The 13,767-nt window shown below is 40.9% G+C and overlaps 1 protein-coding gene across 3 annotated transcripts in view; it reads right to left on the reverse strand.

The window, feature by feature from the left end:
- cubn (cubilin (intrinsic factor-cobalamin receptor)) overlaps positions 1-13,767 on the reverse strand; it is a 264,719-nt gene that overhangs the window by 115,491 nt on the left and 135,461 nt on the right. For all 3 annotated transcript variants that reach the window (XM_063044183.1, XM_063044182.1, XM_063044184.1), the window contains one exon: positions 97-278. In XM_063044183.1, the coding sequence (XP_062900253.1) occupies positions 97-278 (182 nt within the window). The remainder of the gene's footprint in view (positions 1-96; positions 279-13,767) is intronic.

Below are 13,767 nucleotides of genomic sequence, written 5' to 3' on the forward strand. Positions count from 1 at the left end.
TTTAGAAATACCAAACCCATACTAAAGCTCTTTTTTGAGTACCCCAAACTTCCCTATGAAGTAAATATGGATTTAATAGCACCTTTTTGGACTTACAGCTACATAGTCAAAATTACATGATTCTTGATCTCCAAGGTCAAAGTCCAAAAAGTTGAGGAAAATGCTGTAGTATTTATCCACACTGATGACCCAGGAACAATCCACGTTAATCCCATAAGGATGAGGGTAGTTTGGTGAGTGGATCTCTCCTTTTGGGGCTGTAACAATCCCACCACAACCTGAAAAAACAAAGTAGTTGAAAATTGGATAAAACACAAGATAGTAAAATCTAAGTCATGTATTCCAGAACTTTTTTTTTGGGGGGGGGGAGGGGGAAGGATTTGTTATTTAAAAAAGGCCAATCCAACACTGTGTTCCAAAAATTTATCTTTAAAAATATTTTGAGATTAACAATCATGATTAACTGTACTGCTACAGTACATTTATCGCACTAGAATCAAGTCGACAAGTTAAAAATGTAAGATATGACCTATTCAAATAAAGCAGAACAAACCCAATCCAGCTAAATCAATCTATTCATAATTATCAGACAAGTAAAAAATGACATCTTCATCATTGTAAACAAATGAAAAGTTGCAGTTTTAAAAAAAAATCATTCCCTATACTTATAAACAAGAAAAACATCTGCAACTGCTGGAAATCCAAGCAACACACACAAAATGCTGGAGGAAATCAGCAGAGCAGGCAGCATCTGTGGAATAGGGTAAACAGACAATGTTTTGGTCTGAGACCCATCATCAGGACTGGCAATTATACAATCATGTGACACTTACTCGCCAATAACCTCCTCACTGAAGTCCATTTTAGGGTATTACCATATGATTCAGACCACAACACCAATTTTGTCTAAACTTGGATAAGGAGCTGACTTCTAGAGGTGATGTGTAAGTAACTTCAGTTGGCATCAAAACAGCATTTGGCTGAGAATGACATCAAATAGTCTTGGTAAAACTGAAGCCGGTGGGCATCAAAGGGAAGTTGGTTGAGAGGTTGGAGTTATATTTTATACAAAAATGCTTGTGATTACTGAAAGTCAATCACCCAGGATATCTTTGCAGGAGCTTCTTAGAGCAATGCCTTCGGCCATTCATCTTCAGCTGCTTTGGTAATGACATTCCCTTCTTCCTAAGGGCAAGGGTTGGGTGGTTGCTGATGATTAGGCTAATTTCAATTCCACTCACATTGCTTCAGGAAATTAAGCATTGAATGCCTGCGTACAGTCCATCCAAGACAATATTCAGGTAAGAGCTGGTATCCAACTTGTAATATTGGAACCACAATTAGACAGTGAATGATCATCAACAACAAAAGAGAGTCTAATCACCTACTATTGATGTTAATGATTTACTATTGTCAAGTCCCCAGTCATCAAAATTCAGGACTTCACTACTGAGCTGGTGTGAAGTTATCTTCTTCATGAAAACTGCTTTCACCTCATTTCTTGTTCAGCTCAAACCCAACCCTATAGTTTCACCATTCTGTATTGATATTAAAACATAACCACACTGAGCATGCAGAGAAACAATCATGATACTGACACCAAATCTGTGGTGTAACTACAAGTTTATTGCTGACCGGCAATTAATACTTGTACTTCTGACACAGTAAATGGCTCACTTCTTTATTTTATCTCACCTCTTGCCCTCTGATGCCAAGTAGCATTTAAGCCCCTTCTATTGTCATTTGAACTTGTCTTAAATTGAACAGTGATGCCATTTCCTGTGCTGGAGACCACCAATGGGATTGGCGGTGGGTGCTGTACAGTTGGACCAATCATAGTGAAGTAATGTCTGGACCATCATATACCCAAACAATATAGGAAATGTACTGATATCAGGAAATTCTTGGTGACTGATGCAATTCACATCTGATAGTAAAAAAAAATAGAATGCTAGAAAAACTCAGCAGGCCAAGCAGCGTCTGTGGAGGCAAAAGATGGAAATCGATGTTTTGAGTCAAGATGCTGCATATGCAATCACTGTGTTCTATTTCTTGTTCTAGATTCTAGCATCTGCAGTCTCTTTTGTCTGCCTCCCACTAGCTGCTACTAAACAAGGAAAAGGAAGCAAAGTAAGTCTATTTTCAAACAAATGCATAATAAACAACTTAAATAGGGCAATGCCCGAATTTGTACTGTATAGTTAATTTCCAACTACTTCTATGTTACTCTTGTTGCTAGACTGAAAATCTACATGTTTATCCATTCAAAGAAGTGAAATGAAGAGATTCAGTGTTTAAATGAATGGGTATTATTTAAAGCTTAGGCCCAAGAATATTTGCATAAAGCCAGTGGATTTAGTCTGGCAGCTATTCCCTTCTGCTTTATTAGTTCCATTGATTTTAATGTTAAAGTCAGCATTCCAAACTTCTGAGCAATACTTCATCTATTTTATAAGCCTGGCAAATGACAGTGGTAAAAATAGTTTGAGTAAAATGTTGTTTGCATCCATCATGGAAGAATAAAGAAATTAACTACTTTGAAGCCGATTAAGTACAATACAGGTTAAGCAGCTCACGCTGAAGGAACTAAGTAAATATCATTTTCAATTTGCAGAAATCATGCAGCAGAGAATCAAGGATCAATTTTATTAGCCATATACATTTACATGTGCAGTGGATTCTGGTTAACTGGGACATATCAGATCAGTACATTTTGGTCCAAGTAAGCAGCAGCCCCAGTTAGCCGAACTTTCATAGAAATAGTTAAACATGTATAAAAATGATCGAACTACTGTTTAACTGAGTAAGAAATTATGTATTTAAATGAAATACAGAACAAATTAGAACACTACTAATACTACTGCAGTACTATAAAACAGTATATTAGTTCCTAATCAGCACACACGAAATGCTGGAGGAACTCAGGAGGTCAGGCAGCATCTGGGAAAAGAATACAGTTGAAGTGTGTTGGGCCGAAAACCTTTGGCAGGACTCATTGACAACTATTAGTTCCTAATAGTTATCATGGAGGAATTCATCCAGTGCATGCTGCCATGTTCTTTTGATTGACTGTAAATGAACAAAATCAGTGCAAACACCTAGTGCAGATAATGAACAGCCTTCATAAAATGCTTTTGATGTTTGCATCCTTCAAATCTTCATTTCCATTGCAACAATCAAGATGATTGTCAACACCTTCAAATTCTTCATAGTTTCCAACTTGTTGAAGTAGTGATATCATTTCATTTTCACTCCCGGATGTTTCTGACATCTCCAAGCCTGAATGCTTAAAACTGGAGTGAGGAAAATTGTTCTGAATTGTTTTATTGCTCATTTCTTACCAACTACCAGTGACAAAAATCACTGAACACAAATACCCATAACCAATGCTATTTAAAAAATGTTCTGAGTATGGTGTAGTGTCTAACAGCCACGAAAGTGCACATGACTGACAAAAGTTAGAAACTGTTCGACACAGTTTCCTGTTCCAGTTAAGCTGCATAGTGTTCTCGATTAGTTTTTGTTCTTTAAGAGTTGTCCCAAATAAGCAGCTGCCCTGATGGCCGAATTAATAAGAATCCACTGTACAGTATTATGAATTTGGCGTGGTGCGTTGGTCAGGGTGTGACATGAAACAAAAAACAAAAGACATTCAACAATTATAAAGAATAAAGAATTATATAAAAATAAAGTTAGGGATTAAAGTATAGATATAGAATAGAATGTGCATAAATACTATCATGTATTTACAATTTAAACCACATTATAAAATGTGGTTTAAGTGACAGGGGTAATGGATGGGGAGATGGAGGCTAAATAGAATGGCCGATCAGATTAACTGCCTTGGGGAGGAAATTTTTAAGACGGCATAAGGTTTTTGTTTTAATAGCTTGATCGTGCTTTCTAGAATGGAGCTTTTGGAAAAGGCGGTTTGCTAGATGGATAGTCTACAATGATTTTTTTCTTTGTCCAAAGTGATACACGATTTTTGCCGATGAGATTTGATGATATATTGGTAGTTTCACAACCACTATTTGATAGAAGTATTTATTTTAGTTTCATATTTTATTTATTTACTTGAATTTATCTTCACAAGCAACTGTGGTGGGATTCAAACTCATGTCCAGGTCCCTGGATACATCCAGTAGCCCACAACTTTAGTGAAATTGGTTTAAATGCAGTTCCCAGAAGAATTTTTTTTCACTGACAAAGGGAAGCCATCCAAATTTAATACAGCAGGCAGCAGTTTATAGGAGCATGATATCTAATTCCAGAAAATATTTATTTTAGATTCACAGCCTATACCTCCAGTATATTGAAATTGTATGTTCGATATTCCACATCAAAGTCATGGATGGTGAGTTCAATATAGCTGCCAGAATCTCCCTGTATGTACTAGGGACACTCTTGTTTACTTATATAGCTGTTTGGATAGCCAGGGCAGCTCAGTCCTCCCTTAGGCCCATGCAATTCTCCACAACAACCTGAAAGTAAATGGACAAAGCATAGAGGCTTGTCAATGGGTACTCTGCACACAGGAAGAAATGAGCCAATTTCTGAGAGTAATTGCATGTACAGTGTGGTGAGAGAGCTGGCTTGAGGATCAGTTGGAACTGCTAAAACCTGGTGAGAAAAGAATGAAGAAACATGAAAATCAGCATATGATTGGAAAGTAAGAAATCACTATTTTCAGTCAGTCAACTGGCCCATGCTCAAAGACTCTGTTGCCCTGATGAATATGTCCCATCATGATGCACTTCAGCAGTGTACCAAAGAGAACAATCCAGGCTTTCCCAAAGTGGAAACCATGGATGAACTGGGAGATCACTTGCTACTGAAGTCCAGGATGGAAGCATTCAAATCAGCTGACTGAGACCCGCACAATAAATGGTGATGCCAAGAGACAATATCAGTCCAAATCAAGTCCCAGACTAGACATCACTGTGGCGGGGCTTACTTCAATAACAGGATCCAGAACAAAGACAGAGAGCATCACCAACAGTAGCACATCCTTTCCTCATAAGTATTCCATGTATGTTTTGGACAGAAGGCAATTATAATGTCACCATACACGACTACATCCTCCAATGCAACTGAAACCATGTGAATATAAGATCACTGTTCCAGAGTGTGAACCCACAGAAAGCATTTAGCCTGTTTCATATACCCAGCCATGTCATTTGATTCTATGTAGATCAACTGGTGGGGCTACTTGCAGACACATTTAACCGCTCACTGCTTTTTCCTGAGGTTCCCACCTGCTTTATGAAGATCACTACCATCCTGGTACCCAAGAAAAACAAGGTAATGTGTCTTACTGATTACGACCTGTGGCTCAGACTTCCACCATCATGAATGCTTTGAGAGGCTGGTTGTGGTATATTATCAACTCTTCAACCTCAACCTCAACCCACTACAATTAATTTACTCCTGTAACAGACTGCAGCAGATGCCGTCTCCCTGACCCTATACTCATCTCTGAAGCATCTGGACAGTAAAGAGAACTAAACTAGACTATTACTAATTGACTGCAGCTCCTCCTTTATTATTATAATTCCAAGTAAACTCATCACCAAACTCCAGGACATTGTAGTGGCTTTACCTCAAATAATGATGAGTCAGAATACAGGAAGGAAATAGAACGCTTAGTAACATGGTGTCATTAGAACAGCCTTTCCCTCAATGTCAGTAAAACTAAAGAGCTGGTCACTGACTTCAGGAAGGGGGTAGTACAACATGGGAGGGTTGAGAATTTCATATTCCTAAGAGTCACCAACAGCTGTCCTGGTCCAAGCACATATATACCACAATTAAGAAAGCTCACCAACACTTATACTTTAGCATATCCCTGTCGAGCCTTACCAATTTTTATCAATGCACCATAGAGAGCATCCTATCTGGATACATCACAGCTTGGTCTGGCAACTGCTCTGTTCATAGCTGCAAGAACTGCAGAAGGCTATGGACACAGCTCAGCACATCACTTAAGCCAGCCTCCCCTCCACTGATACTGTCCATCTTTCTTGCTACCTCAGTAAAGTAGCCAGTATAATCAAAACCACCATATATCCTGAACATTCCTCTTCTCCCTTTTCCCATTGGGTAGTAGATACAAAAGTTTGAAAGCATGTACCACAAGGGTCAAGTACAGATTCTACCCGTAATATTGAATAGTTCGCTGGTATGACAATCGACCTCGTTATGATCATCAAATCAAATCAAACTTAATTATCATTCATCTAAATATACATAGATACAGCGGAATGTGACATTGTTGCTCTGGGGCCAAAGTGCAAAACATTCAAATTAGCAAGTGAGCATTCAAAATAGCAAGTAACATTCAAAATAATGAGTAACATAATTCAAAAAACTGAGCAAAGAAGTATATTCACTTGAAAAAAATATATAATCTGAGACCCTGAGCGACAATGTCCAGAAGTCAATGGTATAGTCTCCCAGCAGTGTGCAGACACATGCAGTACAGCCTGTCATTCCACTGCTCAAACGTGGGAAGGCAGCACCGATGGGACAGGCTAGCGCCAGGCTGAGCGTCGATGTCATGCTGCAATTCTTCCGGGTCTTCTACCTAGTCTGCAGCAGCAGGTAAGCCTGAAGTACTCTCTACAATGGAGGCTACACAGCTCCCATCACCAGACAAGGGTAACAGGCCTGTAGCAACTTACATTATCACTGTCCAAAAGAGTCTTGCTATCGAAAGTGAAATGAGTGAGACGATCTCCCATGGTTATATCTTGCATCTTACTGTTTGCTTTCATTACACTTCCTCTGTAGCTGATACACTTTATTCTGTATTCTGTTATTGTTTTACGTTGCACTATCTCAATGTACTGTGTAATCATTTAATATGTTTGAACAGTGTGCAAGAGAAGCTTTTCACTGTACCTTAGTACATGTGATATTCTTAAACCAATTTCAATTGCAAGATACAAAATTCCTTTTCCCTCAGACATACATTATACTAACATCCTCCTGCACAGTCTTTTGTGTGGCACCATGCAATAGGTTTCTGTATATCACCAAGGAGAGAGAGAAAACAATATTATTTCAAAGCTGTATGCAAAACTTTTAATTGCCTTGTTAATCTTTACATCATCCTTAATCCCAATGCATAACCTTTGAGTGGAATGCAAGTGACATATCCAGCACCACAACTGGATGCATGCACAGATTTCTGCCCCAATAATTCCATGGAGTTCCAATGCTATTGCTTTTCTTTTATTTTCTTTCCCCTCATCCTCCATCAGTATTTCAAACATTTTCTATGTGTGCGTTTTTTAGAAAGTTGGCTCCATTGCTAATAGAGAAATGGAGGCTGTCATGGAGGCAATGCCAACAAATTAAGATGAATTATATCTAATAGAAGAGAAACACGTACAGCATAGTGCTACAAATCATACCCCAGAGAAATAGGAGCTAAGGGGCTTACATTATGGAAAGTAAACCAGCACCTTCTGATCTCTTGCCCTCACACACCCTATCCTGGTGTCCCCTCCTTTCGGTTAGACAAGGACATGAAACAAAGTCAGATAACTGAAGAAGATTTGATATACAAAGAAGTTAGACATGAGGCACGTCTGACCTTGGCCAGGGCCTGGAGAAAGGCTATCACAGAAGTCAGATCCCAGAAGAAATTGTTAACATTTTCTTGTAGAGTACTTTATTGAGGCAACATCCAAACAACTGCACAGATGGAGCTAAGATGGTGCCACAGGGCAACTTCTTCAAGCTCATCTGTGAAACAGTTTAAATTCTTCTCTTTAATGTCTCTTCTTTCCTTTTCAGGGTGGCTATGGAGTCTGCGATCTATAGCTGCACTCAACCTGCAGTTCTATATGGCTGTGAGTTCCCACTTCCAAAGGTTGCTGACTTGCCGTTTTCGATATCTCCAGGAGCAGCCCGGATGATGTGTGTATTCGGAGTCATTAGAGTGCGGCCTTAGGTGGCCCCTGTGGACAACTTAATTCCTCAGCAGTAACGCCAACTGAAATATCACGGAGATCGGACATCGCAATAGTGAATGCAACTGTTGGAGGCCTCTGTACTCGGGTGATCATTCATTCTCCTTCTCGCTCTCTCTGTCTATATATATATATATATATATATATATATATATATATATATAAATAAAGGGGGTGTGGGGGAGGGTAAGCCTGCCGATCCTTGAGTTTGAAACTGAAACAGTGATCTGTTGACCTTCCCCTCGCTGTGGAAAGGGTGACACCTCTGAGAGAGAGAGATGGGGGGGAGAGAGAGAGTGGCATGTCGAATTGTCTAGTGAACAATAGTTTTTGTTGGATTGCTGATCATAGTCTTTCTTTGGGAGTTAGCTATTGCTTGCTTGCTGAGTGGTGGGTTCTGGGTGCTGGGTGCTGGGTGCTGGGTGCTGGGTGCTGGTGCTTTCTGCTGGAACAAGTGAGGGAAGGGAGGGAGGATGGTTGATGCTTTGTTGCTGCTTGTGTGTGGGAGGTGGGTGGGGGATTAATGTTTTTCTGTCATTCCTTCTTTGGAGTTTTCTTCTATTTCATGGATGTCTGTGAAGAGTAAGAATTTCAGGTTGTGTACTGTATACATCCTCTGATATTAAATGGAAGAGTAAGAATTTCAGGTTGTGTACTGTATACATCCTCTGATATTAAACGGAACCATTGAACTACTGAACTGGATTTAACTCACAGACCTGACTGAAAACTGAGACTCAAGTCTGCAGTCCTGTAAAAGGACTAGATGAGATAGAGATTGTCAAATATGTTCAGGAAAGTTTCCTTCATCAGTACACTGAAGTCCCAATGAGAGAGTGTGCAACACTGGATCTACTATTGGGGAATGAGACAGTGTAGGTGCCTGTCAGAGTAAAAGGTAAAGATAACGAGTGTAGAGAACCTTGATTTTCAAGAGAAATTGAGGCCCTGGTTAAGAAAACAGGAGGTGTATAGCAGGTATAGGCAAGTAGTAATAAATGAGGTGCTTATGGAGCACAATAAATACAAGAGATAAATTAGGAAGGCTAAAGGAAGGTATAAAGTTGCTCTAGCAGAGAAGGAGAAGGAAAATCCTAAGGGATTTTAAAGATGTATTAAAAGCAAAAGGGTTGCTAGGGACAAAATTGGTCCTCTGGAAGACCAAAGGGTACTGTATGCACGGAGCCTAAAGTAGAAGGGGGAGATCTTAAATGCATTCTTCGCATCTGTTTTTACTTTGGAGATGGATACAGAATCTACAGAAGTGAGGCAAAGTGACATCAACAGATTATAGAGCAGGAAGTATTTTCTACTCTGGGGTAAAACAGGGTGGATCAATCCCAAAGCTTGACCCTATGGAAGACAAGTGCAGAAATTGCCAGGGCCCTAGCAGAGACATAGAAACATAGAAAATAGGTGCAGGAGTAGGCCATTCGGCCCTTCGAGCCTGCACCGCCATTCAGTATGATCATGGCTGATCATCCAACTCAGAACCCTGTACCAGCCTTCCCTCCATACCCCCGATCCCTTTAGCCACAAGGGCCATATCTAACTCCCTCTTAAATATAGCCAATGAACTGGCCTCAACTGTTTCCTGTGGCAGAGAATTCCACAGATTCACCACTCTCTGTGTGAAGAAGTTTTTCCTAATCTCGGTCCTAAAAGGCTTCCCCTTTATCCTCAAACTGTGACCCCTCGTTCTGGACTTCCCCAACATCGGGAACAATCTTCCTGCATCTAGCCCGTCCAATCCCTTTAGGATTTTATACGTTTCAATCAGATCCCCTCTCAATCTTCTAAATTCCAACGAGTATAAGCCTAGTTCATCCAGTCTTTCATCATATGAAAGTCCTGCAATCCCAGGAATCAATCTGGTGAACCTTCTTTGTACTCCCTCTATGGCAAGGATGTCTTTCTTCAGATTAGGGGACCAAAACTGCACATAATACTCCAGGTGTGGTCTCACCAAGGCCTTGTACAACTGCAGTAGTACCTCCCTGCTCCTGTACTGAAATCCTCTTGCTATGAATGCCAGCATACCATTCGCCTTTTTCACTGCCTGCTGTACCTGCATGCCCACTTTCAATGACTGGTGTATAACGACACTCAAGTCTCGTTGCACCTCCCCTTTTCCTAATCAGCCACCATTCAGATAATAATCTGTTTTCCTGTTTTTGCCACCAAAGTGGATAACTTCACATTTATCCACATTAAATTGCATCTGCCATGAATTTGCCCACTCACCCAACCTATCCAAGTCACCCTGCATCCTCTTAGCATCCTCCTCACAGCTAACACTGCCGCCCAGCTTTGTGTCATCCGCAAACTTGGAGATGCTGCATTTAATTCCCTCATCCAAGTCATTAATATATATTGTAAACAACTGGGGTCCCAGCACTGAGCCTTGCGGTAGCCCACTAGTCACTGCCTGCCATTCTGAAAAGGTCCCGTTTATTCCCACTCTTTGCTTCCTGTCTGCCAACCAATTCTCTATCCATATTAATACCTTACCCCCAATACCATGTGCTTTAAGTTTGCACACTAATCTCCTGTGTGGGACCTTGTCAAAAGCCTTTTGAAAATCCAAATATACCACATCCACTGGTTCTCCCCTATCCACTCTACTAGTTATATCCTCAAAAAATTCTATGAGATTCGTCAGACATGATTTTCCTTTCACATTTAAATCATCCTTAGCGACAGGAAAGGTATCAGAGGATTGGAGAATAGCCAATGTTGTTCTGCTGTTTAAAAAGGCTCTATACAGAAACCAGTGTGGACACGTGGGCAAGTGACCTGAAGGTTGTGAGTTCGAGCCTCAGCCGAGGCGACGTGTTGTGTCCTTGAGCAAGGCACTTAACCACACAGTGCTCTGCGATGACACTGGTGCCAAGCTGTATCGGCCCTTGCCCTTCCCTTGGACAACATCGGTGTCGTGGAGAGGGGAGACTTGCAGCATGGGCAACTACCGGTCTCCCATACAACCTTGCCCAGGCCTGCGCCCTGGAGAGTGAAGACTTCCCAGGCATAGATCCATGGTCTTGCAAGACTAATGGATGCCTTAATTTACACAGAAACCAGGAAATTATAGGCTGGTGAGTCTCACATCAGTTGTGGAAAGTTATTGGAAGGTATTCCAAGTGAGCGGATATATAATAAGTATTTTGATTGACTTGGAGTGATTCAGGATAGTCAGCATGGTTTTATGCGTTGTAGACCATTTCTACAATCTTATAGAGTTTTTCGAGGAAGTTACCAGGAAAGTGGATGAACGCAAAGGTGTGGATGTTGTCTATATGGACTTTAGTAAAGCACTTGACAAGGTCCTGTATAGGAGACTGGTCACGAAATATCAGTCGGTCAGCATTCATGATGAGGTTAGTAAATAGGATGAGACATTGGCTTTGTTGGAGAATCCAGATAGTGGTAGTAGAGGGTTGCCTCTCTGATTGGAGGCTTGTGACTAATGGTGTGCCACAGATACCGGTGTAGGGTCCTTTGTTGTCATCTGTATCAATAATCTGGGTAATAATGTAGTTAACTGGACCAGCAAATTTACAGATGACATCAAGAATGGGGGTGTAGTGGACAATGATGAAGGCTCTCATGGCTTGCATCAGCAGGAAAAATGAGCTGAAAAATTTCAGATGGAATTTAATGCAGACAAGAACGAGGTTTTCCACTTCGGTAGGACCATTCTGGATAGGCCTTACACAGTGAACTGCACAGCATTGAGGACTGTGGTAGAACAAAGGGATCTGGGAATACAAGTACATCATTCGTTGAAAGTGGTGTCACAGGTAGATAGAGTCATAAGAAAGCTTTTGGCACACTGACCTTCATAAATCAATGTATTGGGTACAGAAGATGTGATGTTATGTTGAAGTTCTATAAGGCATTGGTCAGGCCTAATTTGGAGTATTGTCTGCGGCTTTGGTCACCTACCTACAGCAAAGATGTAAGTAAGGTTGAAAGAGTACAGAGAAAATTTACCAGGATGTTGCCAGGTCTGCAGATCTGGGTTATAAGGAAAGATTGAATAGGTTAGAACTTTATCCCCTAGAATACAGGTCTAGGCAGCAAGTGACCAATAAGATACTTGATGAGTATAAAAAATGCAAGAGAACTCTTAAAAAGGATACCAAGAGGGGTAAAACATTTCAGGAGCAGCTTCTTCTGCTCCACCATCAGATATCTGAATGGACAATGAACCTATGAACACTACCTTTTCCTTTCTTTTAGCACTACTTACTTAATTTAATTTTCTTTTTATGTATGCATACTTCTTATTGTTATTTATATTTTTTATTATCATTATTATTCAAGAGGACTAGACTATAAAAGCAAGGATGTAATATTAAAACTTTATAAAGCACTGGTGAGGACTCACTTGGAGTGTTGTGAGCAGTTTTGGGCCCCTTATCTTAGAAAGGATGTGCTGAAATTGGAGAGGGTTCAAGGGAGGTTCATGAAAATGATCCCAGGTTTGAACAGGTTGTCACATGAAGAGCATTTGAGGGCTCTGGGCCTGTATTCACTGGAAATGAGAAGAATGAGGGGTGACCTAATTGAAATCTATCAAATGATGAAAGGCCTTAATAGAGGGGATGTAGAGAGGACGTTTCCTAAGCTGGGAGTGTCTAAGACCAGAGGGCACAGCCTCAAAATAGAGGGGCATCCTTTTAGAATGGAGATGAGGAGGATTTCTTCAGCCAGAAAGTGGTAAATCTGCAGGATTCATTGCCATGGGCAGCTGTGGAGACCAAATCTTTATGTGTATTCAAGGCAGAGGTTGATAGATTCTTGATTGGTCAGGGCATGAAGGGATATGGGGAGAAGGCAGAAGATTGGGGATGACAGGAAAATTGGATCAGTCATGATGAAATGGTGGAGCAGGCTTGATGGGCCAAATGGCCAAAATACTGCTCCTATATCTTATGGTCTTATGCTACAAAACAACAAATTTCATGACAAATGCCAATGATATTAAACCTTATTCTGATTCTGATTTGAAAAGAAATCATGAGGTTGCTCTTGCAGAGGTAAAGGAGAATCTCGAGGGCTTCTACAGATGTATTAATAGGTTCAATTTAATGTCAGAGAAGTGTATACAATATACATCCTGAAATTCTTTGTCTTCACAAACATCCATGAAAACAGAGGAGTGCCCCAAAGAATGAATGACAGATAAATGTTAGAACCCTGAAGCACCCCCACAGCTCCCCCTCCCTCACATAAGCAGCAGCAAAGCAACGATTCCCCTTCTCCCACCAGCAAAAAAGCATCTGCACCCTCCATCGAGCAATCAAGCGTGCAGCAAAGCAATGATAGAGACACAGACTTGCAGTACCCCAAAGACTACTCGCTCACCCGGTAATTCGACATAGGCTCTCTTTCTCCCTAATAAGGGAAACAGAGGAGTCCCCATTTCACAGTGACGGGGGGACATAACAAAACAACTCGCCGATTTAGAAGTCTATTGCCTCACTTTTTCTGAGCCCTGTGCACAAAGATGGCGGATCTCTGGGCACACAGCCAGCGCTCAGCTTGCCACTTTCGATCTTCCCTGTACTCCCACGACACACCAGTTTTCTGTGGCAGCACTGACCTCGAGTCTGTCCGTCTCCAGAGCTACAAAAATCCGTACTCTGAAGGTGCATTAGTCTTTCAGGCCGCGTCCTTGGCATATAGAAAACAGCCGGTTGTGAGGCCCTGAGAGCGGGTTACATTCCCGTAAAGAACCGAGCAAATGGATTTAGAGCAAAGAGATATTAGAGCTCTATTGAGA

This window comes from Mobula hypostoma, chromosome 3 (assembly GCF_963921235.1).
Source record: "Mobula hypostoma chromosome 3, sMobHyp1.1, whole genome shotgun sequence".
In the NCBI taxonomy this organism is placed as follows: domain Eukaryota; kingdom Metazoa; phylum Chordata; class Chondrichthyes; order Myliobatiformes; family Myliobatidae; genus Mobula; species Mobula hypostoma.